The sequence below is a fragment of the Wyeomyia smithii genome, chromosome 1 (assembly GCF_029784165.1).
Source record: "Wyeomyia smithii strain HCP4-BCI-WySm-NY-G18 chromosome 1, ASM2978416v1, whole genome shotgun sequence".
In the NCBI taxonomy this organism is placed as follows: Eukaryota; Metazoa; Arthropoda; class Insecta; order Diptera; family Culicidae; genus Wyeomyia; species Wyeomyia smithii.
In genome coordinates, this window is record NC_073694.1 from 6,452,094 (window position 1) to 6,472,855 (window position 20,762).

General features: G+C 37.9%; 1 protein-coding gene across 2 annotated transcripts; it reads right to left on the bottom strand.

Moving 5' to 3' along the window:
• Nucleotides 1-15,689: 15,689 nt before the first annotated feature.
• LOC129732951 (uncharacterized) lies at nucleotides 15,690-20,192 on the bottom strand. 2 transcript variants are annotated; one of them, XR_008729393.1, is made up of 7 exons: nucleotides 20,091-20,192; nucleotides 19,625-19,879; nucleotides 18,920-19,352; nucleotides 17,578-17,738; nucleotides 17,346-17,520; nucleotides 15,888-16,015; nucleotides 15,690-15,827 (listed from the first exon to the last, which is right to left on the bottom strand). XR_008729393.1 is itself a non-coding variant. In XM_055694428.1 (6 exons), the coding sequence occupies exons 2-4, from the start codon at nucleotides 19,862-19,864 to the stop codon at nucleotides 17,480-17,482; spliced, it is 714 nt and encodes a 237-aa protein (XP_055550403.1). In that variant the 5' UTR covers nucleotides 19,865-19,879; nucleotides 20,091-20,192; the 3' UTR covers nucleotides 15,690-15,827; nucleotides 15,888-16,015; nucleotides 17,346-17,479. The 2 variants fall into 2 exon arrangements, 1 of the variants encoding a protein (XP_055550403.1); XM_055694428.1 differs by lacking the exon at nucleotides 17,578-17,738.
• Between the last annotated feature and the right edge of the window lie 570 nt (nucleotides 20,193-20,762).

A 20,762-nucleotide genomic window follows, 5' to 3' on the forward strand; every position in this document is an offset into this window, starting at 1 on the left:
AATATCGAGCAAAATTAATAACGAAAATATTGACTGTTTTCGAGCTTTCATCGATACTATGACAATTTTAACAGTTATTTGCAATTTATATGGTTTTCATTCTCAGCATTAGCTTTTTTAATTGTTTGAATTCCTACTTAGTTAGTTTGCTCAGCGTGCTCAGCAATTAATTCAACACCAGCGGTTCGATGCATTTCTGTCTAGTGAAAGTTTTCCTAACCGACGAGGCGTACAGAAGCATCGGTAGGATGACTTATTTGTACACCGTAAACTTATTAACGACGAATAGTTTAGATCTACGGTTGATTAGCGGATAAAACATGTTTAGCAGCGCTGAAGTTTTGGTCACTGTTTGATCAACATGCGAGCGGTAGGGCAACTCACGATCGTATATCAATTCGATATCATTTATTCGAATTTTTGCATTCGGCAGCAAACGCCGACTGTGGAAACACGATTGTTTGTTTTTTTGCTACATTAACACAGATTTTCCATTTTGAGAGGTAAGCGACATTATTGCGGTACCATCGGCGAACAACGACAGAACACCTCCGTTTGTGTTAGCTCAGTCATGTCTTAAGTAAACAGGTTGTACAGAACCCGACTGAGGAAGCTGCCCTGTGGAACACCAAAGCCCACGTCGGACATGTCACCGGGTACACTGTGGTAATCTGTGATTTGCGCACCGTGAGGTAGTTTTGGACTATTTCCACAAAGTAGACGGGATAGTAGTGGCGTTGTGGCTTGTAGATTAGTCCAGTACACTGGGGTCGCTTTTTACGCGGTTGGTTGTACCGCATTTAAAACATTAGATGCGATATATTCATACTAAACTTATTTGATAGCGCTTACAAATAATCTTCCGAATCGAGTAAAAATAATCCGCGTTATTGTAAAAATAACCCGTTTAAAAAAACGCATCAAAACAACCCGCGTAAAAAGCGACCCCAGTGTATGCCACCCGTCGTCAAATGATTTTTATATGTCCAGGCTGGTCACAGCCGTTGTTTTAGACAGCTCTTTGTTTTGGTTGATGAAATTCGTTACCCTCTGTAATTGGTAAGTTGTAAAATGGCCTCTGATTTCACCATGAAGTGACTCCGGTAATAAGCACAATTGATAAAATTATCACTTTTGATGAATTTCAGTAATTGAATTGTCATCACCAAAATAGGTCAAATTTTCAGACTTGATTTTCTCAAAACGTGAATTTTTTCGAATTATTTAGTCCTAGCATTAAGGGGACGCTATACACTGAAGAGTTTTCTCCCAAACACCGACATCAGTAACTATATAGTAGACTAAATTATTGCATGTAAACTGTCATTGGCTAGCAGTGGTAATCAAATGGTATCAGTATCAGTCAAATATGATGGAAAGTTGAAGGCACAGAGCTTGTATACCAGACCGTCATGCCAGACATTGTCAAACGCCTTTTCGACGTCCAACAATGCCATGGCTGTGGACTTGGATACAGCCCTGTCCCTTCTGATGTTGTTCATCACCCGCACCAGCTGGTGCGTGGTGGAGTGACCCTTCCTAAACCCAAACTGTTCCGGGAGTAAGATGTTGTTTTCCTCAGCCACCTTCATCATGCGGTTGAGGATCAGTTTTTCAAACAGTTTGCCCAGCGATGAGAGTAGGCTGATCGGACGGTAGCTTGATGCTAACGTCGGATCTTTCCCGGGTTTGCGGATCGGTATGATCTTGGCTATCTTCCAAATGCTTGGATAGTAGTGCAATTCCAAGCATCTGTTGAAGATAGAGCTCAACAACAGATGAACCCTGTTGCTGAGCTTTTTTAAGACCATATTGAAGACCCCGTCAAACCCAGGAGCCTTCATGTTCTTAGTACTCATCAGCGCTGAGCAAACCTGTTCTGCTGTGATTTTATGTTCTTGAGGAACGGTACAGGGGGAGTTTTCGAGGTCGCGGACGCACTGCTCGACCTGGTCTTCCATTGGACTAGCCATGGTCGAGCCAAGCAAATGCGATGAGGCAATGTGATCGCCTACCGCATTTGCTCTCTCGACCGGTGCAACAAGAAGCCTCTCTCCGACCCTGAGGGGAGGAACTGGTTTGGGGTGCGATTTCAGTACTTTGGCTACTTTCCAGAATGGCCTGGAGCGGTCGTCCAAACTTTGGACTACGCGTCCGAATTTTTCATTCCGGAGAGAGACCATCCTGGAAGCAATTTGCCTATTCAGATCGGTCACCTCAAGCTTTATGTCCAGATCCCTGGTCCTCTGGAACTGGCGTCTACGCACATTCCGCAACCTAATTAACAGCCGGGTATGGGAATCAATAGCAAGGAACTTACCCCTCACAGGAACACGTCGCACACACGCCTCGTCGGCCACGTTTATGGCTCGTTGGAGACCCTCCAACGCCTGGTCGATGTGTTCCACGCTGTCAAGCTGCGGCGCCTCGTCGATGTTGTTGTCCACCATTCGAACAAAGCGCTCCCAGTCGACATGGTGGTAGTCTTTCCGCAGACAGCTGGCAGGAGCAACACCGATCCCCACCTCAGCAACGACAGGTTGGTGGTCTGAGCTAAGATCGTTGTGGGCCATTGGTTTGGAGAGCTCGATGTTGGCCAGGAAAAAGTCCAGGGTTGAAGGGTTCCCCGCTGGGGAGATGAAAGTCGGCTCATCCGGAAACTGCACCGTGTAGAAGCCATGCTGCGAGTGTTCGAAGAGTTGGCGACCGTTCTGATTCTGTCGATAATTTCGCCAGGCCTCGTGCCGAGCATTTAGGTCACCCCCAACGACGAAGCGGGAGTTGGTCCTGGTGATGGTTGCCAGGTCGTTCTTGAACTGCAATGCTGTACCGTTGCTGATACTACACTGGCGAGGACAGTAGACGACGATGAACCGAATGAACCCGGTAGCTGATTTGACCTCCACACTAAGGGCTTCGATGATGGCGGTGCGGATGTGCGGCAAGATGTTATATTTCATCCCCTTTCTGACGATGATCGCGATACCACCCCCCCTGGAGTTGGTGCGATCGAGACGGATGATGTTGTGATCCGGCAGCCAAAAACTGTCGCCGGATTTCAGGTGGGTCTCTGTGAGTAGACCCACGTCGATGTTGTACTTGCGGAGAAAGTCAGCAAGCTCGATGGTTTTTGCTCTAACAGAGCAAGCGTTCCAAGTGACGATGGAGATGGGTTTACGATCCATACTGGATAATAAATTTACCGAGCACATGGATTTGCTCGGGCTTGTTGCGACACGCACGAAGGGCATTGGTCATGCTGCTAAAAATTTCTAGTAGCTCAACCGCAGAGTACTTCTCGGACTCAGCGCTCGGTGGTGTTGTTGTGGGTGGACGCCAGTAGCCAGGGGGGGAGGGGAGGCGACCGTTGACCAGCTAATCCGCCGGATGGTGAGTGTGGAAGGTTAAGTTGCGTACGCGTGCTTGATTGCCCTGCTTGCTGGGATGAACGCAGAGGAGGAAAATCTTCCGCCCTGAAGACCGGTGGTTTGTCTTTCTTCCTGCTCGGCTGGTTGGTTGACGACGCCTGCTTGCGGATATGTTTGAAGCTCTCCCTTTTCGGGCACTGTCGATCAGAGCTCTGGTGATCACCGCCACAGTTAGCACACTTAAACTGTACCGCACCAGCATCGTCCACAGGGCAATCCGACGTAGAGTGGTCCTTGGCGCAGATGTTGCAACGCGGTTTGATGTTGCAGTTCCGGGTACCGTGACCGAAGTTGAGGCACCTCTGACACTGCGTAACGTCTCGACGGCCTCCTCGATAGGGCTCCCAACGGATGATAATGGAGAACAAAGAGCGGATGGCTCGCAAAGCGCTCAGAGTAACTGTCCCTTTTGGGAAATGAACCAGAAAGAGGCAGTCCGGGTATTTCCTTTCATTTTCATTCCTGCGTTTGATCGGATAGACAGCAATTGGGGCCAATTTGTACCGATCCTTGATTTCGGCACCGATCAGCTTGGGGTCGAAACCTGGCAAGCTTCTGATGACCACCTTGAATGGCTTTTCCCCAGGAATGTCGTGGGTGAAGAACTCAGATTTAGAATTTTTCAAAAACTTCGTGGCCTCCTCAAAATCCACCTTCGTGTGGAGCATAACCTTCGTACCGATGCCGCATAACTTGTATTCAGCTGCTACGCCCAGCGATGCAAAGTCGCTAATGAGCTTGTTGAGAGGGACGTTTTTCACTACCAGCGGGGGAAGCTTCACTTTCACCGTATTGGGGCTGGCAGAATCCGGAACATCAGTCGGCCCGCCAAAATCTCCAACGTCGCTAACGTTTGTCACCGTGTCGCAGTCAGCCACACTTTTCGAAGTGCAACTGCTTCCGCCTGGTTTCTTCTTTTAACTGCCTACTTCAGCAGCAGAGTTTTGTTTCGCAGGGCTCGAGCCTGCTCTTCTCTTTTTCTTTGACATCACACAGCGATGCAAGCGACGAACTGTCGCACAAAACGGAATAAAATTTTTAACTAACCCGGCTTTTCAGAAATAGAACTGTACTTCTTGACTTTTCTTTTTGTAATGATGTTTTGCTTGAAAATTCTTCCGTTCGTTCGCTTTTATCAATAGCTGACCGAAGGCAGTTTCCTTGAAAATAAAACACTTATAAAATAAACACTTGGTCCATTCTGACTGAACGCTGTAATCGCTTTTCATTGGTCATGCAGACAAAAATCATGCTGTTATTTCTGCTGTTTTAGAGATAAATAAAATATTCATCCATCCAATACTATCGTTAACTCGTTTTTTTCCAATTTTGCGACTTGGTCCGGTCTGACTTAACACCGACCATATTGTCTGCATTTTTTTTTTTTTTTTTTTGCAGGAGAGATACAGTCATAGGTATAATTTTCACGTAGGCGCAAGTAAGAAAAACTTGAGGGGGGCTGTTCTTCTTAACTTTTTATTGGAAAAAATCGCCCCAGAATTTTCCACAGAATGGTTGTGTTCAATATACCGTAATAAAGCATCAAATTTGCTACTTCTTGCACTGAAAAATCAACGACAAATGAGTTTTCTCATCGATGTAGCATGTAGGTTTTTTTATTTTTGTTGCAATTAAGTGCTATTTATATAGATTTAAACATGTTTTGCGTATGCAAACAACGAGAATTCAAAAAACGGCTTTGATTTGAATTCCGAACACTAATCACTAAGAAATAGAAAGGCAAACCGTCTCAACATCAAGGATGGGAAAAATCGCACGATGGACTCGTCCACAAACTGGTGCAACTTCTGACAATACCTCAAACTTCCCACAATACACCACGAAAATGGTAAGAAATTTTCTCGCTAACAGAACTTTTCGGGTGCATCTTCCAGGTGCTTCCTCAGAACTGAAACCAGTCTCAGCTTGAGTACCCATTACAACATTTTCACTTCCGATTTACCACAACTTCCTGGTGACTGCAAACTGGCCCTGTACGCAGACGATATTGCGATAACTGCTAGCGGTCGTAATCCAGCAACTTACCGTTCTAAGCTTCAACAAGGTGTAACGGCGTATGTTTCCCACCTGAATAGCTGGAAAACTAAAGTCAACGAGAATAAAAGCCAAGTTAGTTAGTTAAAGTTTATCTTTATTTTGATTTTCTTGAAACAGTTTTTGCCAATACAATGAATTCAAGTGATACAGATGTACTTTTCAACTTTTCTCTCTTTTCATTCTTACATTTTGGAAATTTTAAACCTACATTCTTATTAGTTTGTAATACACATGTTGCCGGTTATAGCGGAATTTGATTCAATTTAAATTATACATACAACCTAACCTACTATTTACATATTTCTAAATCTAAGAAAGTTGTCGGATTAGATCCGAATCAGAAGTTGTACATTTCTGCAAAAGTTTCACATTCATTTTACGAAAGCGCTCGGAAAGCAGGCCCAAGCTAGCAGTTGCATGAACCGATGAGGTTCTGGTATCAAACGGAAGGTCCAATATCATCCGCAGAGTTTTGTAAAGGTTTTGGAAGGTTTGTAACTTCAGCAGGTGGGATGCAGCGCAGAAGCCCCAGATATGAGATGCGTAATCCATAACAGGGCAGATGAGTTACTTGTAAATTGCCAGCTTGTTAAGTCTGGATAGTGAAGAACAGCGGTTCAATAGGCAGTATAGAGAATTAATCAGCATCAAGCATTTGTTCAGGGTTCTCTCGACATGTTGTCGAAAAAGAAGTTTCGAGTCTAACAAAAGGCCCATATAAATTGCCTCAGAGGTCCATTCAATTTTCGAGCCAGCCAATATTAGTTTAAAATTCTCGGGTGGGTTCAGCCTGCAGGTTTGCCGGTGATTAAAAATAATGGCTTGAGTTTTTTTGGTGATTTATACGGATTTTCCATTTGGTCATGTAGTCAACGTAGATGTTCAGGCAACGTTGCAATCTGCTACGGAGCTCCGAGGGCTTTCTACTTTTAACCAGGTTTGCTGTATCGTCTGCGAATAGTGATGGAGATCCTACTGGAAGAATCGGAATGTCCGACGTATAGATATTGTACAGAATGGGGCCAAGTAGACTGCCTTGAGGTACACCAGCAGAAACTGCAGACAGTTCACCATTTAGTGAGACTCGGAAGGACCTTTGATGAAAATAGTTCTGTATTACTTTTGTGAGGTAGTCAGGAACGCCGAAGTGGCACAAATTATACACTATACCGAAGGCCTTTTCGACATTTAGTAGCGCCATGGCTGTGGACTTGGACACTTCTTTGTTTCTGTTACTGATTTGATTCACTCTAAGCAGCTGATGAATTGTTGAGTGGCCCTTCCTGAAGCTAAATTGCTCAGGAAGAAGAATGTTACTATCCTCGATGACTACTAACAGGCGGTATAGCAGGAGCCTCTCAACTACCTTGCTTATAGATGATAGCAGACTAATGGGCCTATAGCTAGCAGGCGATGTGGAGTCTTTGACAGGCTTAAGGATGGGAATAACTTTGGCACTTTTCGATCTTACCGGAAAATAATGCAAATCCAAACACTTGTTTAAGATATCGGTCAGTAGGGATAGTGTTCTATCACTCAACTTTTTAAGGATGAGGTTGAAGATACCATCAAACCCGGGAGCTTTCATATTTTTCGTGCACTTAATGGCTGAGCGAACTTGGTTTATGGTTATGCGTTGATTCGAAAGCACTGAACAAGTCCTTTCGCCAAGGGCAAGTATGGTTTGGGCAACCTGGTTTTCGACTGGGCTCTGCATGTTGATACCGAGATTATGAGAACGCATCAGATGCTCACCGATGGCATTTGCTTTTTCCAGAAGAGAGATCAGTACAGAATTGTCAGTTTTTAAAGGGGAATTGGCCTAGGTTTATTTTTTTTTTTAATTTTTGATACCTTCCAGAAGGGTCTTGAATAGGTTTCCGAACTTTGGATGTCTCTGCTAAATTTTTCGTTTTTCAGATTGTCAACTCTAATGCGAACCAGCGTATTGAGCTCAGTGACGTGGTCTTTTTTGGCCAGATGAAACTGGCGACGGAATATGTTTCTGAGGCGGATTAAGTATTTAGTATGGGGGTCGAGTTCGATAAACTTACCCCTAACAGTAACTCTACGGATGCATCTTCTGTCGGCTTAACTCGAGCTTTTTCACTCTGATTGAGTGAGCGTTCCAGTTTAAGATTTTAAGCGGTTTAGCAGCCATAACGAATGACCATAAGCCATAATACATGGCTCTGTTGTTGACGTGTTTGGCACTGTTGGAGATTGCCACACATTTCGGTGAAGATTTCCATTAGTTGCTCAGCCGAGAATTTGAGAGGAAGCTGTTGATTCGTATTTGAAGACTAAGGTCCTTCGTTACCTGTTTGAGGGGCTGGTTTAGGAACTCCGGGAAGAGGGGATGAATGGATAGGTCCCCCTGGGGCTGAGACCAAAGGTGGAAATTCAGCTGGGAGGAATGATAGAGATTTCACTGTCCTTTTTCCTGGATGGTTACGCGTAGATGCCTGCTTACGTATGTTTTTGTATTCATCTCGCTTTGGGCAGCTGCGATTCAGTCCACGATGATTTGTTCAGCTTCTTCATAAGGCAGTCAACGGGGTTTCAGATGACAATTTCTTGTTCCATGACCAAAATTTAGACAACTTTTACACTGCGTTACTTCACGGTTTTTGGGCCGGTATGGTTCCCATTTCACTTTTATATCGTGCATAAAAAAGTCGATTCTACCAGCTTGGGACCGTATGCGTATAATGGACCCCTCTGGTATATTTTTGCATTTGTTTCTTGTCATTATCATATTTATGCCATTATTAATATCTTTCACGGATAACTACAACATGCTGTAGATAAGGATGATATAAATTTTCCAAGTTTCTGCAAGAAAATAGGAAAAATAACTAATTTTCATTCAGCACATCATAACACAGCAGTTTGTAAGCCATTTTGAAAGCAGAGACAAATTATATTTTATTGTTTTCTAAGCGAATTGTGTGTTACAAATATGATCTTAAACATGTTAATACCAAGCACTAATACTAAATTTTACTTTGAAAACCTTAAGAACGAGGAAAAAAATTCAATAACACTTATTCACTGAGGGTCCATCAGAGGCATGAAAATTTTAAAAATTATTTGACAACCCTTCATTTCTGTTCACTTATTGAACGCGTTGAAGTGAATATTTGTGAGCAAAATGAGGAAAACCAATAAGTGTGAGTGTAATTACACGAAATTAGATGTGCAACAGTGTATTTTAGCGATCGAATCACTTTCCGATAAAGGAGGCATATAGGCTGCATGAGCTCCCACGTTCAACCGTAAAGTATCGCCTTGAAACGTGGACTGGAAAAGCAAAGAAGGGCCCTTCAACTAAGCTAAAGCCTTGGGTGCTACATTTTGCTATCGGAACTCGATCTTCTGTTTAGTATACACAAGCTTCACGGCCAACTGTTAGTGTACAATTGCGAAGTCAGCGCAACAATTCCACTGACACTAACAGTCTAAACCGAGCCGAGATTCCAACATACGACGACAGGCTCGTTAAATCAGCATCGTGGCTTGTAAAGAGCTGGGAGGCGTGCCCCAATACTGTTTAAAATTCAAACAAACATAACCTTTGTCTATGAATTCAATAATGTTGGCCTCCAAAACCATTTTCTGCTTCAGCTCTTTTGGATTTTTAAAAGTTAAATCATCTAAATTCTTCTTCAAAAAAACCTTTGAATGAATGTGTAAAGTAATTTGAAATTGGGGTTCTCAGAATTTATATTTGGGATGAAGACTAATGAGCCTTGGTACTAATAAAAAAAACCTGAATAAATCCACCTAGCAGTGCAGAAACCTTTGTTATACTAACTATTCCTATACATAAACTTATGCCAGTAAACTATGAATCGTTTAAAATTTAATTTAAAAGATAGTTTTCCAGTGGATGAACCAAATACGATCATTGAATCAAACCTCTACGTGGTTTTCACAAATATTGTGAATGTCATCACTGGAGTCTGCGTTATATTTTTTCGACCCCAAACCATTTTTTAAGCTGTCTAGGATAGAAACAATTCATAATTTTTTGACATAAAAGCGTAGTGTATCAGGTGAGTAAGAAGCGGACTTAAATAAGCATTCCGGTTCCCTATATTGAAAACTGTTACACAAGGTTCATTAATTTAGACCAGTTAGAACGCACTACACAGAGTATGAAACACAGCAAAGATAACTTTTACTCTTAGTTTCTTTTGAGATATAAATAGCGGTTGAAAAAAGAGAGAGCGAGAGAAAAAGAGAGAAAGGGAGATAGAAATAAAAGAAAGATAGAGAGAGCAATGATCAAAAATGTACAAAATCTTATGTTTAAACATTCTGCTTTAAATATTCTAACATTCAAGCAACTAACAAAAAAACTCGCTTAGTATGATTTTAAAAGAGCTTGGGAGCTTCCATTTGCACTTGTACACACCAAAATCGGATAATGCGTTCTGTGAGAAAGGTGGGATTTTTTCTTGTTTTTCTTTGTTCCATTTTGATATACCACACAGATAAACAACATGTTTACACCTATACACGTACATACACACATACACATACATACAGCCAGTGTTCATTTAGTTGAACTGAGTCGATTGGTATACAACACTTGGCCCTCAACAGATTCATTTGGTGTTCAAAGTAAAATATCCAATGTAAAAAAATACTCTTCGATCAATATCTAGAAATCTAAGCCACTAATCGAAAATCCACTCGGTAGCATTCTGGGGGAGCACAGTAGCTTTCGTTTGCGTATAAGATAATTGAAATCGTATATTGCGTTCTGTAAGAAAGGTGCGTTAGTATTTTGCGGCACATACATACAGACAACATACATACACACACACATACACACATACACACACACATACACACGAACAGACATTGCTCAGTTAGTCGAGCTGAGTCGAATGTTATATATGGTTCGGCCCTCCGGATCTTGGATCTATTTTGCGTTTTTCGACCGATTTTATAACCTTTGTTTAGTATAACAAAGGTTATAGTATAACAAAGCTAAAACAACATTTCATGACCAAATATTATAAATTGCGTATTATGGACCCGGGTCAATTATACGCATAGTGAACCGGGGTCCATAATAGGAAAAAGGGTCCATTATGCGCACATTAAGATCGGCAATAGTTTTTGATATTTGGCATTAAAAATGGAACTTGACCAAAGAATTTTTCATTGGATTAGGTAAAGAATTCATATTTTGACCAAATATAAGAATACTGCTTCGAAAATTTAAAGAATTCGAGCCGTTTACATCTAAATTATGCAATACATTCACTAAGAGGTCCATTACTAGCATATGAACCCTACGCTGTTGTTTTAGTAAATTCGATTTTTCTGTTTACTTAGACTTTGATAGCAAATCGGCATATTTTATATTCCGCAGCGATGCCAAGAGCCATGAGGGCTTTCAACAGCTTTTCCAGGGGCAAATTTTCAACCATGATCGGTGGTAGTTTAACTTTAGTAGCGGGTGGAGCACTATTTCCTTGAGGATCATTAACCGGATCCACGGCATCGTCTATATCGCTCAGTGCGATTTAGACAGGAACGGATCGCGCGGATGTAGATGCACTCAGGTCAGGTCACGCCCATTAGACAGACGCTGGATTTTCTTGTCAGGCTAAGAATCATTCAACGATATCCTGTCGTTAGGGCGCTTAGGGCTGGGCTTTGACCCGCCAGAGCGCCTTTTGCGCTTGGTCATTACACTGATTCAGGGCCAACGGGAAACTAAATAGATGTAGAAACAAACGAACGCGGAGATTAGCGACCGCGAAACTAAGCGAACGCGATATTCACGAAAAACAAAACAAAACTCGGGAACTGAAAAACAACTCTACTCCTCGAACGACCATGAATGAATTAATCTGAATGAATCAACTGATGAATGAAAGCCAAGCCATTCCGTCAGATACGAGTAAACGGCTGTGCCGTTGAATGGGCGAACGAAACTGGCTATCTTGGCATCACCATTGACAACAAACTAATATGCAGATCTCACACAAACAAGCTGAAATCCAGGTGCATTTGGATTAATAAAGTCCCTCTATCTGTTAATATCTCGACGATCCAAGCTGTCACTCAAGAATAAATTGGCAGTGTTCGAGGCAATTATCGCTCCAGTGATCAATTACGCTATGCCTGTGTGGGGAACCTGCGCAAAAACACACGAAAAGAAACTTCGGGTAACCCAAAATAAGCTGAGAACAATATTGAATGCCCAGTACAACACAAGAATCAAGAACCGGAATACATCGCACCGCAGGATGTAAAATGATCAACGAACGAGTTGAGAAATCGATACAGGACTTCGTTATGAGTGCGACACACTCGGAACACCCGCTCATCCGAGTGCTGGTTAATTAGATTTTCAAATGTTAGTATAAGTAGGTTTCTATAACTAATTTGTATTTATTTATTTATTTATTTATAATTCATGTAACTTAAGGAATCTTCCTTTTTTAATTGTTACACAATGGAGGAAGTTTAATTTTATATCTGTATATAACTACAAGTTTCTGAATCGATTTTACGTTACATTTTACAATTTATTTTATTATTTCATTGCATGCGATCAAGCTCCCCAAGTAAACCCTTTCGGAAGCTAACGACATTTTCAGTTGATTTTAAAGGTGTAGATAAACTATTCCAGTAAACAATGCCTCTCACAAACATTGATTGTCCATAGTAGGCGGATGAATGTATCGGCACCACCAAATTCATTGTTCTAGTATTACTCGTAAACTGGAGTTTGGTAAATAAGTAATGTGGTTTCCTAGATTTAATAATTTTGTGAATGTAAATGCACGTTCTATAGCAATAGAATTTATCAAATCGACATCCTATGAGCGATTCGTGGTAACGTGACACACTAGAATACCTATTTAGATTGTACACATATCTGACACATGAGTTTAATGCAACTCTTAACCTGTTAAGTGAAGCGGATGAGACATTTGTGTACATAAATTGTCCATATGTGAAATATGGAAGAATCAGTGACTTGAACAATTTTATTTTCGTAGTTGTGTCCAGGTGCCTTGCTACCATATTCAGACGCTTCAAAGTGCCGTAAATTCTGCCACATTGAGAATTTATATACGAATCCCAAGTCAAATTTGAGGTGAATATTACACCGAGATTTTCCAATTTATTGAAATACTTTACAATCTGACCATCAAAAATCAATTTAGGTGGAGTAGGTGGATTTTTGTGTTTACTAATAAACATCGCTTTGGTTTTAGAAGGGTTAACCAAGAGTAGATTGCTTTTAGACCATCGAAGAACCTTTTCTAGCTCATGATTGATTTTACGGGCCATATCCTCTATATTGAAATTTCTGGCGACACCTAAATAAATTTGGACATCATCGGCAAACATGTGAATGGCACAAAACTCCAGAGATGATGGCAAATCATTTATAAATAGAGAAAAGAGTTATGGGCCCAACACTGAACCTTGTGAAACTCCTGATTCAATTGCACTGAATGAAGACAAAGTATTATTGTGAACAACAGTCTGAAACCGTCCATTCAGGTATGATCTAATTAGGTTGGCAGCGCTCTGACTAAAATTGAATTGTGATATTAATTTGTTGACCAGTTTACAATGAGATACACGATCAAATGCCTTAGCAAAGTCGATAAGCAATAAAACAGCTACTCCTCTTTTGTCGATAACGCTAGCTATATCATCATGCACCTTGGTCAAAGCAGTATTCGTACTATGCTCACTGCGAAAACCAGATTGAAGTGGATGTAATCAAGTTGTTTTCGTTAATAAATTTGGATAATTGACGTTGAACTAGTTTTTCAAAGGATTTTGAAATAGCACACAAGATACTTATGAGGCGCAGATTAGTGATGGAAGCACTGTTTCCCCTCTTTTTGATTGAAACTATTTTTGCTCTTTTACAGGCTCGCGGATATACTGAGGTTTTAAAAATAGAATTAAATAAATGTACATAAATAGGTAAAGCTAAGGGTAAGATGATTTTCATAAACTTTAGTGGTAGATTGTCTAAACCAACCGCATTTGATTTGATCTCGAGTATTGCATTAATTATTTCGTAATCGTACACTTCATGAAATTGGAATCCGTCGGAATTTGAAAATAATTGAGCTGATGAAGTGTCGGATGTATAGTTGGAAATGAAATATGCGTTTATATCGTTAGAATTAAAATTATCTTCAGTAGGCAACGAAGCATCTTCCCCAACACCCAGATTTTTAATATTTTTCCACAGTTTACTACTAGGCAGATTCGTATCAAACAACCGTTTATCACATTCAACTTTAGCCTTAAAGATCATTGAGTTTACTTTATTTCTAAGTCGCTTATAAGATGCTTTATCGTTCTCATTCTTAGAAAGCTTCCAAACTCTATATGCTACGTCTCTATCGATCATTGCTCGCTCAATTTCAACATTAAACCAATAGTTCCTCTTTTTCCGTTTTTTTTTTCAATGGAATACACTCGTTGTGCAGATTTAACAAATGATAATTCATAAAATCAAGCATTAAGTTCGAATCACTCATACTAAAAAATAATTCCCAATTAACACTGTGAAAAGCATTACTCAGTTTAACAGTATCGAAATTGACGTAGTCACGGTAATCGGAAGTATCGTTTGACAGAGTTGCAGCATATTTTATGGAGCAAAAAATCATATCATGATTGGAAATACCGGGCATTGATAGTTGATCAAATTTAGCAACAACCAGATCTGTGAAAAAACGTAGGCTCGGAATTGACACATATATATGATGTTGCAGCAAATAGTTCGCTCAAACTGCGGGAACGACTTGACAGCTTCAATAAATCTGTGTTAAAATCACCACACCCAACACAAACGGAGAACATTTTATTACTTTCTAGCAACATTTTATTACTATTTGTGTATAAGGACCGCGCATTAGCCAAAAAAGGTAACAAACTAAAAGTAATAAAATATATGACAGCTACGCGCATGTATGTGTTTTTGCAGAGGAACATACAACCGAAAATCGCAATGCATGTGTTAGTGGGATTTCACTCACTGCATTTGTAGTGGTGCAACGTTCAGGTTCATTTCAGTCTTCTTCACTCATACATATGCAGAATCTCTCCGATAGGCGTTGCAGCCTCAAATGTCAAAATATTCATTCGCTTCATAGGGTGTTTTCTTTTTCCGGGCGTTTTATTATTGTTCCAGTTGAAAATCGAAATATCTCACGACTTTCGAGATTTTATCTTATGCATAATGCGCTTAATGTCGCATCTAGTGCGCTCTATAGTGCCTCAGATGCACTTACCAGCGCACTAGATGCGACATTATGCGCATTGTGCATAAGGTAAAAAATTCGGAAGTCACCAGTCGTTATTTGATTTTCTAGAACAGAAAAAGCTGAATGCATGAGATAAAATGCATCCATTCTCTTAGTTTTAACATACTTCTTCGAAATAGCAACTATACACTGGTAAATAATTTAAAATGTTATTGCTTGAGTAAAAACAGAATTCAAGGTATGCATGAAACATCAAACAACTTCCAAATGTCAGAATTTAAGTGACAGAACCCGAACTGAGCATTTGAGCAGATTTTTAAATAGTACGTAATCTGTTATGGAAATGACATGAATATGACTAGTATGACTGGGTATTACCACAAACAAAAGCCTTGAGTACAATGCCAAGCAAGATATGAACTACAAACGTTGGCTTCATAGACCGATAGGTCTAAGCTATAAACAAGAAGAGAAAAAAAATACTACAAACATGAACGGTAAGCAGAAGCATGATAGCACTGATTGCTAGAGCTATTTTCTTATAATGAATCGAAAATACATGACGGCAGTAATAAATTTTACAAGATTCAGAAATAGAAAATACAACATTCAGGGTATTTTTCTATAAACCATCCTCCTTAGTGTTTTTATTTTATTCATAACAATGAACTACTTAAATACATGAAACTAAGTTTTCGACGAGCTACATAGGTTAACAATATATAAAAACTATCATCAGCGTTCTAAATCAGCTATTAAAGCTGTTGTTGTTGAATCGAAACGATCTCCACTATATGATATCTTATAAAAATGAAACTGTATAAACTTCAATACATTTTCGCATTCTTCTGCGTATTGCAGATGAAAGACTGAATAAAACTTGAACAAAAGGTCAATGGCAGATATAATATTGTTACATATAAACTTAATGCTATCCAGAATTACGACAATTTTTTTTCTAATGTTTGGCATCGTGCCCTTTCGGCACTATGAATGGCTGTACATTTTTTCCCATATTTCGAGCTTCAAGTCGTCGCGAAGCAATGGTCTCCTCTAACGTGGCCTCTGTCTGCAATTTGTAATGTTTAGAATCAACGGATTAAGAAATATAACCTTGAATATACATTACCGCCAGTATAGAAATAAAGGCCTGTCTACTTTGAAAAAGTGATGGCTTTGTGCGTTTCCTTCCTTTTTTGATAAAATGCTGACGGATTATTAAGGGTAATGCGTAAAACGATAGAAACATGGACGTCTCTGAAATAGTGGTTTCATGTTGTAATTATGATAGACTTTAAATATTATATAATTCTTATATTTCATACAGCTACTAAGACGCAGTACTGTATTAAGTATTTTTTTTAAATTGAACTTGCTAGAGTTTTTGTCGCTTTTGAGTAATTCCACAAAATAAACGGACATACAATTAAATCGACCATTTTTGTTTTGCAGGAACTTTGCATAGATGTTTTTGTTGGCAAAAGATGCCATTTTGCGCTATTTGGTTTAATTTTTGAAACACGACTCATTTTCGAGAAGCTATTAAAAATGATATTTTGGAAAGGTATTGATGATTACAAATATTTCATAACCAAAACGGTTTGTTTGATCGGTGTGACGTGTTCGGCAAAGTTGTAGATAATAATTTCGTCTTTTCCAAGAAAAATATACCCAACAAATTATATTTTTAGTTTGAAAAAAAAAAGTTGAAAGAAAAATTATTCTGTAAAATAACCCATTTTGAATTTTTTTTTTCGTAAAAACTGCGAAAAGTGACCTAAACATTTTTTTCGTGAGGCATATGTTTTTGGAAGGACAAAGTTTTTATCTACAACTTCGCCAAAGTCACTATACCCGTCAGACAAATCGTTTTGTCTGTAACACTGATCTCAATCTCCAATAGACCACTCTATGGAAAAATAAAAACATTTTTTGCAATTGAGACGGTTTGTTTAACTTGCGTAGTGTTTAAGGCAAAGTTGCAGATAATAGTTTTGTCCTTTAAAAGAAAACATACCCTGTACAAAAATATATTAAAATAAATTAAAAATACCTTTTTTTCCTGATTTCTCCACGATCGGACAGCCTCCATTGCTTAGGTAATCTTTTGTAGTTTTTATAAAAAAAAAACAGTTTTTTTAGAAAAAATAACTTTAATTTCTCTTTAAACTTTTTTTCAATAAACAATTTATTTTAGAGTGTATATTTTTTTTAAGGGCGAAATTATTATCTACAACTTTGTCAAAGACGCGTCAAACCGATCAAACCAACTGTTTTGGCACTAAAAATATTTGTAATCTCAAAATATCATTTTTGTAATATCAAAATAGCAGTTTTTGATTTTCATAAATGATTTGTGTTCCAAAATATTAAAAAAACAATTGCACAAAATGGCATATTTTGGCCACAGAAACGTTTATGCAAAGTTTTTGCCAAATCACAAACGACAATTAAAAAAATTGAAAATTTTGACATTTTTGTGGAACTGCTCTCTTATAAAAAATTATAAAAGTTTTGTTAAACACGTCTTGCGACTCGTCGTTATAAAAGAAAACCTTATAATTTGTCTATTTCACTCATTGCTTACCTGTAAGTTGAAAATTTTCTCCAAAAATCCAAGTCAAACTATTTAATAGCTCCGAGTCTTCTACAATAAATCTCTTATAATCCACGAATACTTTATTGAATCGATGAACGAAAGCAAGAGCTCGGTCCTCAATGCTAACATAATTGAGATGAATTCGTTTGAAGTCCACAGTTATCTGTGCAAAAGAACGTGAATAAATAAAAGAAACTTGTTATTAGATCGTTAATATTACTAATTCGTGCACATCTGCATAGTGAGTTAAGACATCCCATTCTTCGAACGCTAATTTTCCTGTGACGGACTGGAAACGTCGAAGAGGGTAGCTCGTATTCCATAAGTTCATTATTTCTTCCTTTTAGGTAAAACCGACTGTATTCAATTTGATCTTGGCAGCTGCGGGTTGAAATAAAAAATAATTGGTAAATATGTTCCAATCAAAACAAATTCAAAACTGACTCATAATCATACTCAAAATCGTATCTAAAAAAGAATTTAACATTAAATTGTAATCAATTAGAAATAAAAATAAGATACAAAAAAAAACAGAATCAAATTTAATAAAAAAAATTAAATTTGAAATAAATATTAAATTCAAAATTAAGATTAAAATAAAATTAAAATTAAATTCGAATTAAAATCAAAATAAGAAAAATATTGATAATAAAATTTAACAGAATCAAAATAAAATTAAAATATATAAAATGTTAAATCAAAGTACATTTTAACCAACACCAAATCAAAATTAGTAATAATATCAAAGTCAATATTGATAAAAATCGAAACTGAAATAGAAGTAAAATAAATTTTAAATAATATTAGAATTTTAATTGAAATTGAAATTTAATTTTAATTTCAATTATATATTTATTTTGAATATAAATGTTTGTTCTGCATATGAATTAAAACTAAAATTACCATTCAAACAAGAATTTTAATTAAAAAAAAATTAAGATAAAATTAAGATTCAAATTAAAATTAAATTAAAATAAATTCATAATTAAAATGAAAATTCAAAATCAAAATAAACGTCAAATCAACACGCAAATCAAAATAATAATATATTAAAACTAATATTAGAAAAAATGTACTTAAGTGAAATTAAAATTAAATTGAATCTAATGTTTACATTAATTTCTTTTATTTTAAATTTAAATTAAATTTAAACTTATACACTACAGCCGCTTTTGACGCGGTTTTTGTAACGCGAGTTTCTTAAGCGGATTCCGGATTTCACACGTTTTTTAGGCGGCACGTATCCCCCGCGTAATAAGCGACTTTAGTGTATTTACATTCAATTTAAATTCTAATTTTTTTTTTCAAATGGTAATATCGATTATAATTTCAATTGAAATTACAATCAAAATTAAAATAAAACTAAAATTAACATAAAATAAAATTTGAATTATAATTGAAATTTAAATAATAATAAAACTTCAACAAAAACTTAATTGAATTAAAATGAAAATAAAATAATAAGTAGTAAATTAAAATTTCAAATTCACTCGAATCTTAAATCCAAGAAATTCAAACAAATCTGCTAAATCAAAATTTTACATGTAGAGAAAGTAGTTTACCTAGGCATTGATCACGTTCATCCACACTTAAGAGGTTCCAGTGATCCTGAAATTGTGTTGTGTTTCCAGTCTGTTGTTCGATTACTGGAGCCGCTGCTGATGGATGTTTCACGCTTTTCTTGAATCTTGTATCGTGTTGTTGAACATATTTGTACCGAGTGTAAAGTAGCCCTCCGGCTGCTTGGTTTTGAGTTCTTGGAGTGTACCAAGTGCGAGGATCTTCCCTCGGCAATTGATTGCATATAATTTGTGCCATTTGAGTGAAATCCGAAGCGAAAATTTTTCCATTTTTCAAAACGAGGAAATATTCAACAACAGCATCTTTAATATATTTCCGGCATTCCGGTGTACAGATATTACTTTCATTGTTATTGTTGACAATGTCAAGGAATTTACGTCCTGATTCTGATCGCTCACAAATGCTTAGCAAACTCTGTTGGAAAAGATATACGAAATAATAATACGTTTTATTGATAATGCCCTTACACTCACACTTCACTTGGAAGATTTTTTTTTATTGAAACACACTTTTTGAAAAATATTTTCACCGATACTTCAGCAACCCTTTTCTGAAGGATTGGGGAAAATATTGATCGTGAAGTGTGTTTTGTTATAAAAAAAAAATTTCAGTGAAAAATGAGCGGTGAATGGGCACTGTACGATATCTCTTTATAAGCAAAAATATCTTAATATGTATGTACTCACTTCATGTGCGCAAATCGGCGCTGGTAAATTGGTTTGGCACTCTTTGTCTGCTACGATGTACTTTAAACATCGAAGGAAATCCATCCTGTCCCTCAAGTCTGGCAATATACATTGGAGCTCCCCGATGTTTGCTTTAAAGTACCAGAAATCTTCAAATTTTACTCCTGCATTTCCAAGATTTCCCTGAATACGAGCCAACCCGTGGCACTCGAGGGATTCTCGAGCCGCTTGATCTGCCATAGTCGTCACTGTAATCTGATAAACAAAACATATCGATGTAAGGTATTTTTAAAATTTCTGCAAACAGAAGACGCCATTATGCCACTAGTCAGAAACGAAAACTTGCTCTGTGTCTCGAAATATCACACAATCAGACGGTTATTGAAACCGAACCGATATAAGTTTGGCAGATTTTTATTTCCTTGAAAACACAATAATAAATTTGGAAATGGAATCAAAAACTTACATGGATTTTCGAATGAAATATTTAATTGAACGCCGGCCACTGTTCAACTCACAAAATCATTTCACAGTTTACTCGTAAACGATCAGAGTTGCTATTCGACGTGAATATATGTTTTATAAATCGGCACAAGTTTTATAGTTGAAGCGATGAAAGAAAAGTTTAGTTTTTCTTTCACAGTTTTCAACATTGATTACATTCCCCTGCAAGAACGAAATGTTTGTGTTTTTCTTTAACGGACAGTATTAAGAAACCGCATTTTTGAGTTCAAGGAGCATATAAGTCTCGCATCAACATTTGCCGTATACATGATGGAGAACAAAATGTAGATGGCAGCTCTTGACACATTTTTTCTCTTTACCATTTGCGCACGGCGGGTATACTAACACACGTACACCAGATGAATCGGAGAAGAAACCGGTAATATGTGGTGCGATTCAAAAGTGATGTCTATTAGAGGTTAATGAAGGGGGTTGTTATAAATGATAGGTTGAATTTGAACACTTTGTATCACAAAATTGACAATTGTTTACACTATGATTCGCACCGTAACGAATTGTGTATCTCATACAAGCCGTTATCAAGCTTCAACAGGGTATTGGTATTGTGGGTGAATCGAATTACGGAATATATGTTTAAAACCTGACATGTAAAACTAAAACAGCAAGTAGTATT

What these genes read in the sequence shown, in the direction of transcription:
- LOC129732951 (XM_055694428.1), bottom strand. Translation starts at nt 19,864, where the DNA reads ATGGCAGATCAAGCGGCTCGAGAATCCCTCGAGTGCCACGGGTTGGCT. An exon ending in CGCCGATTTGCGCACATGAA is followed by an intron (nt 19,353 to 19,624) that starts GTGAGTACATAC and finishes CTTTTCCAACAG; the next exon opens with AGTTTGCTAAGCATTTGTGA. An exon ending in TGAACGTGATCAATGCCTAG is followed by an intron (nt 17,521 to 18,919) that starts GTAAACTACTTT and finishes TCTTTTGCACAG; the next exon opens with ATAACTGTGGACTTCAAACG.